The sequence below is a fragment of the Crinia signifera genome, chromosome 1 (genome assembly GCF_055691185.1).
Source record: "Crinia signifera chromosome 1, ASM5569118v1, whole genome shotgun sequence".
Classification (NCBI taxonomy): Eukaryota; Metazoa; Chordata; class Amphibia; order Anura; family Myobatrachidae; genus Crinia; species Crinia signifera.
In genome coordinates, this window is record NC_139217.1 from 362,909,261 (window position 1) to 362,921,669 (window position 12,409).

Genomic DNA, 12,409 nt, shown 5'->3' on the forward strand with positions numbered 1-12,409 from the left:
AAGTAATTCTTTTGAAATCATTAGAGGTTTTGGTACTCTTTACCTAGATGGGCGCCCGTCGTGGTGATCGCGGGTACATTTATGTGTGGCCGCGACGCGACCGACGCGATGCCCGCGATTTCCCATTGAAACCCATGTTAAACATGGAAATCTTGTCGGTCGTGTCGCGGCCGGCCATAAATGTACCCGCGATGCCCGCGACGCGATGCTCCCGATTTGCCATAGGAATCAATGTTAAAAGGCCCGATGGACACGATTTTACTGTTAAATGCCTCAATGGACCCGATTTGGCCATAGGAATCAATGTTAAATGGGCCACAGAGCCCAATTAACCCTTAAATGTCCCCCCAAATTTTTAACGCCACCCCACGATCCACGCCAACCCGAAGCGTGGCGAGCGCAGCGAGCCCGCGAGGGGCGGCGGTACGCGTCCTCCGACCTTTTCATGCCCTACTATCCACTAGGGCGTGGAGTGAGAATAGAATAGTGTGGCGAGCGCAGCGAGCCACCGAGCCCGAAGCGTGGCGAGCGCAGCGAGCCCCGCGAGGGGACGCGGATACCTTCACAGTTATACGCGTCCCCTCGCGGGCTTCACAGGTGTCCGTGGCGACGCGGACACCTGTGAAGCCCGCGAGGGGACGCGTCTACCTGTGAAGGTATGCGCTGCGCTCGCCACGCTTCGGGCTCGGTGGCTCGCTGCGCTCGCCACACTATTCTATTCTCACTCCACGCCCTAGTGGATAGTAGGGCATGAAAAGGTCGGAGGACGCGTACCGCTGCGCTCGCCACGTTTCGGGTTGGCGTGGATCGTGGGGTGGCGTTAAAAATTTGGGGGGACATTTAAGGGTTAATTGTGCCTATTTGGGCTCTGTAGCCCATTTAACATTGATTTCTATGGCCAAATCGCGGGCATTGAGGCATTTTACATGAAAATCGCGCTCAATCAGCCTTTTTAACATTGTTCCCTATGGGAAAATCGCGGTCATCGCGGGTAGCAGATTTTTATGTACCCGCGATTTTTACCCCCGACGCCCGCGATTTCAATCGCGGGCGCCCATCTAGGTAAAGAGTACCGAGGTTTTATTACTCATTTGTCTATTTAAGTAGTTTACCATGGAAGTGATGTTTGCAGAAAGTACTGAGCACTAGATCGCGGGTTCTCAATGTCGGTTCTTAGGACCCCACCCAGTGCATGTTTTGCAGGTATCCTCACAGAATCAAAGGTGAAATAGTTAGCTCCACCTGTGGATCTTTTAAAATGTGTCAGTCAATAATGAGTGCACCTGTCGGGTGACCTGGAAACATGAGCTGTGTGGGGTTCTGAGGACCGAGTTTGAGAGCCCTTGCACTAGATTAAATCCACAAACTAAGCTCACATAGCGCCCTATCAGACACACAAGTGTCTCTTGATACTTATGTGTCTGTTTAACTTCATATCTTAAATTAGAGCTATTTATCATAATAGAAACCCTGTAATACAAAAGCTTTTTCTATTGCTAAAACTCTTAAGAGCTTAAAGCCAAGGTCACTTGGGCAGCGTAATTGTTCTCAAGAGACCAGGTGCTTTTACCTAATGAGACTTTTTCGCCTTTTGTCCCCAAATAAATTCTACTACTACTCACAGAAGCATAATAGAAGAAAAGGCACGTTACAGAGTGATTCAGTGAATACAAGCCGTTCTTGACTGGTCCACTACCAAGCACTTTGCATTCCGATGTGAATCAAGCTAGGGCAGCTGGCATGAACGCAGCAGAACTTCGGCTTACAGTATTTAGAGGACAAATGAAAACGTTTACAGCAGTGGTCAGGGAACTCGGTCCTCATTACCCCACACCGTGCATGTTTTGCAGGTCTCCTCACAGAATCACAAGTGAAATAATTAACTCCACCTGCGGACCTTATAATAGGTGTCTGAGTAATTAGTACACCTGTGCACCTGCTGGGTTACCAGCAAAACATGCACTGTGTGGGGTAATGAGGACCACGTTCCCTGACCACTGGTTTACAGCATCACTTTGTTGAAACACAGTATCTTGCAATCAGAATTCAGGTACCTGACAGGGTAAATCACATTTACAAAGACCATTCCCCTGCATGCATGTCCATAATGACCTGTGTGGAAGAGGCAGCAGCTGCTATGGTGCATGGTGTCTGAAGTGGTGTGGAATGACGTAACATCAGGTCAGAATACTCAGCATGTTGGCTTTCATCACATCTACCCAGATGTGTCGACATAAACTGTCCCTAGTGGGCTGATACCCTCTCCCAGCAGCTGCTCTAGCATCTTCTTCTGGGTCCAATCAGTGCCAGTGGCATTGACACTAATAATGTTGACATGGTTACTGTTGACCATTTGACCAGAGCCCAATAGTGCCCCATGGCTTCACCCTATTTGAGCACTTAGTGGGTCTAATTATTAGTGGTGGCTCAGTGGGAGCATTATGTACTGCAGAAATACATAATACGGTTGTGCTGGCCTGCATTTACAATGCCAGTGATGATCACAGGCAGCCGAACACTGACCGCTATTGGAACCAGTACAATGTAAATTGACTTGGGCCTTTGTCCTGGTGGGAATTCAGATCAGCCTATTGGGACTTTGTGGGTCCACCACTGAAATATATAGGTAATTCCATCACAGGAAGCTGCTAGACAAACTGAGCACACAAGGCAGTGGTAAACTGCTATTTGTAAATAGTAAGTGGAGAGCATTGCGTAACAAGCTTCCCGCTCTGTAAAGCCGATTACCTTATTCCACTTTCACCTCCAGGATTTTATCTATGCCGCTGCTAAACACTGAGCCTGTCTCCTTTGCCCTTATCAGAATCTCCACCTTCCTCCAAAGCTTAAAACAAGATTTAAAATAAACCTCAATACTTTACTAAAGCTTCCTAGCTATCACACTAATAGGGTCTACACACGGGGTGATCTAACTAGATCGCTTAGAGCAGTGGTAGCCAACTCCAGTCCTTGAGAGATACCAACAGTTCACATTTTCCAGACAACCTAGCTGGGGCACAGGTGTACTCATTACTGACACACATTATAAATGATCCACAGGTGGAGCTAATTACTTCACTTGTGATTCTGTGAGGAGATCTGGAAAACATTAACTGTTGGTAGCTCTCGATATGCGGCTCTGCGTTTTGCTATCGCCCAGGCAGGGCTAGTGTTCTCACCGGAGAACACTGGCCCTGACAGATCACTCAACACACAGCACTGACACATTCTTGCTGAGTGATCTAACATCGCTCAGAACGATCAGTAAATATCCCCGTTTGTAGGCCCCATAATCCTCCTGTGTTCCCTGCTCACTGACTCAACCCTCATTTGTCAGTCTGGTCATTCTGCTCCTCCTGAATAGATTTTATACTTTCAAAAGTGTCACTGAAACATTGAGTACATCTGGCGCTGCCTTTGAATATGATGACTATATAGCCTATTGCACTTTGTTTTGTTAAACACAATTATTTTGAAAAGCAAAACAAATTGGCTATTGACTGCTTTATTCCCCGAGGCTGCCTGAAGTAATGTTCAAACACATTTTCAAATAGGCATTATTTTCTATGTACATCTTTTTTTGTTAATTAATATTTTATATGTCTGAAACATAGTACACTATGGTCTTGCATTACATCATCATCTTTTGAGGTGTTTATGGGAACGGTCTTCATGGATATCGCCTGTAGCAATTGATCCAGAGTAACGGAATCCTAATGACTTTTTTGGTACAGGGCCAATTCACCGTTCTGAGCTCATGCTCAGTGCTGAAATTACAGGAGGAACCTTTGTTGTTACTCATATTATTCCTTGTACAAAAACAAGTAACATTAATAATACTCAGATGAGTTGTTCAGAAAAGTAATCGGTTTAAAACACATTGGGAGGGATTTATCAAGAGATGAAGATGAGAAAGTAAAATCTACCCTATTTTACAGGGTGTTCTAGAGTAATGATGGAAGCTGATTAGATAGTATTTTATTTATCCAAAATTTGATAAATCTCCCCATGGGGTCCACATCAACATTACAGACCATCTCCAACAGGAGATAACCTATGGTTTTAGGCTAGACACAACATATGGCTCACCTATCGGAGTGGTTTTAGTAGATGGGGAATAATATAATATTATATATAAAGCCTTTATAATAATTCAAACCATACCTAGAGCTGTAAAGTAAGGGACACCTCCTGAGCAAACATGGTATATGTAACAGACATTCTGTTCACATGAACCCAAATTAATTGCATGCCTGTGCTATATGCGGTGTAAATAAATCTTGGAGAGTACCAGGACTGGTCTATATCAATATAATACCTAATCCACAGGATACTTGGGGTTGGGCTGGATGCTTTTAGAAAAAAGGGAAACGAGCAAATGTTGGTTTCCACAGGCAGCCCCATCACTGCTATTGGCGAAAGGCAGTGGTGACAACACAAACAACTGAGAATCTGAAGGGGAGGCAACAGAGCAACTGTTCAGAGGCAGCCGAGTAGATTAGCAAAAACATAAAAACTGAGCACAGCCAAAACTGTCCTGCCAGGGGTTCAATTGCGCAGGGTTAACTTTGGACTCCAAAATCAATACATGACAGAATTATGGTAATAAGCCCTAGACATTCTGGAATAGTGAAAACTAGAGAAATAATAAAAAATAAATTATACTTCCCTTCGTATTTGAGGATTTTCTGTGGTACAGAAGTATATGTTCACCATCAACTTCTAGTCTGTTCACTTGCTGCCTAATACTGTATATCCCCCACCCATTGAAACTTATACGTGTAATGATATAATTAATGTTATTTTCTTTGGTTTTCAGTGGTACAGTTTGAGTATCCCTTATCCAAATTATTCCGAGAACCATAGTCTCCAGAATGTACTTTTTTTTTTGCTAAAAACATACTGGGTACATCTGTAACTGGCACTAATGATGGCATATGTAATTGGCACTACTGGGGCCACCTGTAACTGCCACTACTGGGGACATCTGTAACAGGCACTTAATATGTGCAATAAAATTATTGATAAGCATTCACATTCAGTGTCTGAGATAGTGCTCAAACTTTGTTTCAGGTTTTAAAACCTTGTTTCATGCACAAAAAATATATATTTAGGTGTTTATCATGTGTTTGATGTGCTTCTACAACATAAATTCAAGATACCTCATTCAAATATAAAAATATTCCAAAATATGTAATGATCAGTTATCCAAAATGCTTCTGATTCCGAGCATTTTGGATAAGGGATACTCAACCTGTACTCAACCTGTATTAATGTTGTGGAATATACTGTAAGTGCATTTGGTGGACAGATGGAAACTCTGCCAGCCATCTCTGTGGATACTTAACTTCAATTACCTGGGGACTGCATGGTTTTATTTGCATTACATATTTTTTCATGGAGATGAGAATATCATTACAGAGGATGCATTGGTCACCTCCACTTTCACCAGTCATTTGCTTGTAGGTGAAATAGGAAAGGAAACGTGCTCCATTTACATGTGGACAAATAGGGATGGTGACTTGTGAGATCACAGAAAAATAAATACAGTATTAACAAAAAAACAACCTCAATAAATAGATTGCTTTTAGAATTGTAGTATTATTTACACCAGTGGAAGCCAACTGCAGTCCTCGAGAGCTACCAACAGTTCACATTTTCCAGACAACCTAGCTGGGGCACAGGTGTACTCATTACTGACACACATTATAAATGATCCACAGGTGGAGCTAATTACTTCACGTGTGATTCTGTGAGGAGATCTGGAAAACATTAACTGTTGGTAGCTCTCGAGGACTGGAGTTGGCTACCCCAGATTTACACTATATCCAGGACAGTATACTAAAAATGTGGAGTTAACAGAATTTTTTAATTAATTTGAAACTATGGTGCATATTCATAAATTCAAATTGTATTCAACTTAATATGACAAACTCTTTCACATCCTTAATAACAGAATGAATACTTTATTGTTGATCACAAAATTTTATTTTATAGCATTTTAATACAGAAACAGGATATATACAAATATACAGAGGGGCAATTGCTGGTCACTGATGTAAAGTAGGGATTAATAATCTTCAGAATTCCAACTGTTGTTGTGCTATATATCCTAGGACAGATATTGCCAATTCGATTGGATGCGCATCATCGAACATTCCATCCAAACCCTTGATGACGATCGGCTAAAATTTCAGCTGACTGAAAAAAGGTCAATAAAAAATTGACCAGTTGTAAATTTGATTTCCCATGGAAATAGTGTCAATTACTAGATAAAAAGGGATATGTAGACCATCTTGGATCTCCATCTGTAACGCTGGGTGTTTCCACTATTGATATGGAATGTAGAGGAGATATCAGGATGTTCCGCTACGCATGTTTTTGGAGGCTGCCAGCATTGCCCTTACTTTGACCATGAGATCCTAGAAAAGACGATAAAATAAAAATTATTTTTCCTTAAATTTGCGACAATGTTGTCATACACTGAGCCGATTTGGTCCGATTGTGAACAGTTAATTATTTTGCTGGCGCAGAATCTCACATGCTGCTACAGAAAGAAATCCTCAAAACATGACCTGCTGCAGGGTTGAGAACCCTACTGTATAGAACCCATTCACACACTGAGTTTGCATTAGGCCGCATACAGCAACTGACATGGGATTACACTTCTACATAAACTGCTAATTTAATCTGAGAGCATGATAAGGGATTTCAATGAGTGAATACGCCACTTTCATTAGCGTTTTATTTGGGTGTTACTGCGTTTGTTGTATGGCATTAGCCAGCTTGTTCTTGGTTTCTGAATCCATGCCAGAAGGATGACTAAAGGAGGCTTCTTATGCAGTACTAAGTATGGGAACCTTTGTTACAGGGAACAGTTGATATAAGCACATAATGAAAAAAGATTAACAGCCACAGCGTATTAAATATGAAGAAAATTAATTGATGGCATAACTCTTCTGTCTCCTTTAGGCACAGGAATTATTAGCTCGCACAAGATTATTAATATTATAACTGCACTGTTTATCATGTGCATTCTCTGCTAATATTCTTAATGTTATATTTTAGTTGTAATATTTAAGAATATGATATATTCTGCAACATATACATTTTAGCAAAATAATTGAGAAATAAAAAAATAAAAAAAAAGTAATTGCTGAAATACTTTATCTTCATATGTCTACAGAATCTACTATAAAGACACCATTAGTATTGCCAAGCAGTAAAGTTTCTATCAACTTTCCTAGGCACAGGAGCAGGAATTTCCCATAATAAACTGCAGATCATATTGTCACTTTCAATGTCAGCCTTATATTAAAACCAAACTGCTGTATCCAAGACCATCCACCTCCAGTTATAACATACACAGTAGTCACCCAGGAGCAAAAGTTAGGAAACTTTTTTTTTTTTAGATGCAAAAAAAGGTCCATACACATTGGGCGAATTTGCCCAACGTACAGTATATGGACAGTGATGAGAAAAATCGCTGGGCTGCATGCACATTGAGCGATTTTCCCCCTGGCCAGCGATTTTCACAGGGGGTGAACGACTTTCCATACCAGGACGCTACAGAAAGCGGTTCATGCTGTCTCTCATCTGCTGGTAATACTACCAGATGAAAGACAGCAGCTGGCGATGATGCGAGAGCGAACACTGCTGGACTGTACACACTGGGCGGCTTTTAAATGAAAGGCAGCTCAAACGAAAAAACTGAGCTGCTTTCAGCTCAAAATCACCCAGTGTGTATGAGCCTAAACACCTTTATAGCACCACACACTTTGTGCAGCATTGTCCCTTCACTGTTGCTATCTTCTATGAATACATGCAGAGACGAACAAAGGACAGGAGAAGTAAATGTGACAGACATGTATGTATATAGGGGAAAGCTGGGCTTACAGTCGCAGAGGGTACCAGATGCCCTATACTCATAGGCAGGTGACATACTACACTATATAGGCAGGTGACATGAACGTAGAGAACTGCCCAAATCAAATAAGGTTAGAGCAGCAGTACCAACCATTCACACTGAACAGACAGGAGTATCTCTGACCTGTGAGCTTCCCTCTGCACACTTTAACAGCTGGGCTACTGCAACAGCTGAACGCTAACTCAACTATTATTCTGCCAGCTGCTCCTACAGGCTATTCCAACTAATTTAATAAGTGTCTTAAAAGGTTTCCCCCTTTATCCTGCATAACTTACATGTAGGCAGTATCGGGATATAGTATTTGATACACTGTACTTTGATCACTGCAGCATTGCTTCTCATAATGACATGTACTGCTAGGAATCCCTCATGTCCCTTTTGTTCTTATACACAGTATTTCTACCTGCGTTCCTGTGTTTAATTACTTCATTCATTTAACCCATGGCCTGTGCTGACACTAGTAATCAGGGTCTGATTTGTACCAGCGATCCTAACAATGGCAAGGCAGCTTAGTAGATCCAGATAATTAAAGATGTTTCACACATCAATTACCAGTCATTATGAACAAGTGAAATGTGAACCCGTGAGATTAACCCTTTCTTCTGCTGTTACACGCAGGAATTGCTTGGGCTCATATTCAATCTAGCCTGATAGCGTATTGTGCACACTTGAATGGATTTAGTCATCACATAGAGCAGAGAGAGAGATTGCTTTTTTCTTTAAAATTGGGCTATCTAATTTGGATCACACGATAAAAACATAAGTTCACCTGAAAACTCAAGGGTTCAGTAAAACCTGCGTGTTTTTGGCCGCCGCTGTGCTACTTTCAGGGATTTTGCTTCACCTGCCTGAGGCAGACAAAACAAAATCCTCAGTAAGCTGGCACATGCTAATTAGATAGGATATGGGACATGGGGTCGACCGTCAATAGGTCGACCACTTTTAGTTGACAGGCAATAGGTAAGACATATAAAAAATGTCAACATGCCTTAGGTAGACAGGAGGGAAAGGTCAACACAAGCAATAGATTGACATGGAAAATGTAATGGATTCTCTGGGGTATCCATAATAGGATACAGCCATAAAGGGCAAAAGTACACATCCATATGGAATATAGTTAAATACAGAAAACTGTGTGTGTGTGTGTGTGTGTGTGTGTGTGTGTGTGTGTGTGTGTGTGTGTGCGCACAATTGGATGGATTTGGGTACGGTGATGCAGCTGTAGCTTTGCATCAGGCAGATCTATTGCCAGTATGACAGACCCCATGAATTTATGCACCCACACAATATATTTCCACCTATAAATCTATATTACACAACTCTGTGAAATACTGTGCACTATGTATTACAGATATGTAGCAAGTGAACGGCTCTATTATCAGCAGCAATCAGCAGCTGGTCTATCTTCAGGGACGGTGCTGCTCCCAGCCTGCTTCTGTGTCCTGCACTGTGCAGAAAATGCCTTTGTGATGTCCTGTGAACTGTTATAAGAACCAGTCTTTTTCTGTTTGATACGGACACATTTTCCCTGCTGCACACAATACAAGAGTGCTGAGACTCTCAGGGTTTGGAAGGTTACAGTAATAGGGCAATATGTTCAACCCTGAATCTCACAATAAAAGAAAAAAATAATGATGTAGCGTTAGGTAGCTTCACGTTCAATTGATTCTAGTTACTGCCTTTCATGGATTGGTTCTGTCTTGTGCACCAAGTACTGATAGACAAGCCCTGATGGAACACAGACGAGTAGGAGAGATCACAGAGTAACCAGCACTGTGTGCAATATTACCTGAGTGATTTTGGACTGTACGGAAGAGACAATTTCTGATGCAATATGGCCATCTTTTTCCTGGGTGCACTCCCTGCAAAGACATTAGGTACAAATTACATTGAGATCACCAAAGAAAAATCACAGGAATTGCTGCATTACTAGGGAAACACATGCTAGGGAGTAGAGGATATTTCCATATACAGCAAAATTCATAATACAACAAAATATACAAGCAGTATTACCATACCGAGAGGGGGATTTAGCAAGACATAACACTTTGGACATTAAAGACAATATACACTGAATTTCATTTCAATACATATACACCATCTACTAAGACGATTAGAGAGTAGTATTGATTTGTTAGCAAATCTTTCCAAAATGAGGTTTAATGACCACTTTCCCATCTGCCCGTTTGTGTCTTGCTACTGTACATTGCAGCGCACTATGAGGTCAGCTAGCGGTGTAGCGTCCAATGTGGGTTGAGAGTTCAAGGTCTGGGGGCAGGAGCACAGCTACAGTATGGAAACAGGAGCAGAGTCCACATGCATACAGTAGAATGCACTCTGAGAAACTGACCGTGCATTTTCTTGCACTCCAAATTACAGTATGTGCACAAGTAGTACCCCTTTCACACTTGCAAAAATATCCTGGGTTTTTGCAAATGAACGCGCATCAACCCGGGATTTAGCTAAGTGTGAAAGGATCTTGGACGAATATCCTGTGTTCAGCATTCCGGGATTTCTACCCAGGTCCTGACTTGGGTAGAACCCGGAATCGACACGGGACGCGGTCAGTGTGAACGGGTATTCCGGGTCAGCGTCACCCAGATCACGTTCACTGCAGTGGAAATGCGCCACTGGGAGGTGCTGACACCTCCCAGCGCGGCCCCGGCCAAGCCTCCAGATGATGCCACCCGCCCAACACCCGCCAGTGTGAAAGGCTACATTCCCGGGTAATGTCCCAGGATGCATCCAGGAACACATTCCCGGGTATGACCCGGGTCTGCGAATGTGAAAGGGGTATAAATTGGAAGCAAAGCCTAATTACAGTAGACACACATTTTAATGTAAAAATATAAAACAACAACACAGTGGAAAAAACAAAACAAAAATGACCTGTCAGCTCAAATCACACCTAATGCAGGAACCGGAATCCTCATGTAATAAGGAGGCCAGTAAATGGCGATGAAGCTCTGGCCTACACTTGGGGTATGTCCCAATGTATGCAAAATTATTTTATATTAAAATGTGTATTTGATTTAAATGCTGCTGGGTAATAGTAGACTTCCATGTGGCTGTTAAGTCTTGGCCTACCAGCATGTTGTACAGTAATTATGCTACGTAGACGCTCATTAGCCCCCCCAGGGACTTGGTGGGGAAATGTATGCCAAGCTCATAGCATAATTATTGTCCAACACGGTGGCGGGCTGAGACTTTAAAAAACGAGGAAGCCTATTTAGCAGTCGACATGGACACCGTATTAGTGCATCGCGGACCCTGGCATGGGCATGGTTCATCGCTGCAATTGGTACACTATTAGATTCTCCCTCTATTGCCACTTAAATGATAAAGTATGAACAAGTCTGTTTAATAAAAAAAAAAAAACAACTAATTTTGACCTTATGAGCATGCTGACCTAATGTATTTCTACCTTTTTCATGTGTCCACCTTCTGCCTGTTGACTGTGGATAGATACTGTCAGCCTAACGACTGCATAGATTTTAATCTGATTGCTAGCCGCTATCACTGGCTTTACATAAAATGTGTGGACAAACAGAAGTGCAACACTGTCCACCACCGCGTAACTGAAATTAAGGACCAAATGCAATACATTTTTTATAATTTCTCATTGATAAACAAAAAAGTTTTGGCTTGTGCCGTGACAAAGTCCCTATAAAAACAGTTTGTGAACCCTGCCTTAAGACATATCTTTTATTGAAGCTTAATGGTAGAATCTACATCAGAAATCTTAAAGTATGCCTGACTTACCCTATTTCTTCTGACAAAATGTATAACCATCTTAAAATTAAAATAACATATTACCGGTATATTGTTTCTCAAGATCCCATCACTCTTCTATGTACTCCCAGAGATAAGAGTATAAGTATCACTGATATATCAATAAACAAATTGCATTACAGAGCTTAAACTTGAACATTTTAGTTAGCTACAAATTACTAAGCATATTTTTAGATAAAACCGAACAAAAACATAGCTTAGATATAAGGTGTGTTACCTGTACCGTTCTTGGCTAGATCCCCTGCTCTCCACGGGAGAGATACTTGTTGAGTGCACCAAACCGTGTGCTCCCTGTCTGTTAGGTGAGCGGGAACGAGATCTCGCTTTTGATTTGGATTCTGATCTAGAGTGTTTTTTCTTCCGATTTTCATGTGGACTTCTATAAGAAAGCATAAAACAGAACGTTGTTAAACTTTAAAATCAAACATATTTGCAGAAAGGTAAGGAAATATCAATTATCTGGATAAAAGGAAATAAACAGCTGTTTTCCTACATGAACATTCAATCATGATATCCCATATAAAAGGGTAAAAGACCAATAAATATTAATGTCCCCCAAAGGACAGCCTAGTATGGTCACCTTACTATCTGCAGGACTTAATTCTGCCTCAGTTCAGGAAAACACTTCTCCTCTGGCATGTTACATACAGATGACCCAGTAAGGCAACAGTTTTAAACAGGTTGGCTTCA

General features: G+C 41.7%; 1 protein-coding gene across 6 annotated transcripts in view; it reads right to left on the bottom strand.

The window, feature by feature from the left end:
* Window positions 1-5,965: 5,965 nt before the first annotated feature.
* The window catches only part of SFSWAP (splicing factor SWAP), a 127,043-nt gene continuing 120,599 nt past the window's right edge, over window positions 5,966-12,409 (bottom strand). For all 6 annotated transcript variants that reach the window (XM_083150170.1, XM_083150188.1, XM_083150166.1 and 3 more), the window contains 3 exons: window positions 11,937-12,098; window positions 9,717-9,789; window positions 5,966-6,422 (listed from right to left, as the gene is read on the bottom strand). In XM_083150170.1, coding sequence (XP_083006296.1) covers window positions 6,357-6,422; window positions 9,717-9,789; window positions 11,937-12,098 — 301 coding nt within the window. In that variant the 3' untranslated portion in view covers window positions 5,966-6,356. The remainder of the gene's footprint in view (window positions 6,423-9,716; window positions 9,790-11,936; window positions 12,099-12,409) is intronic.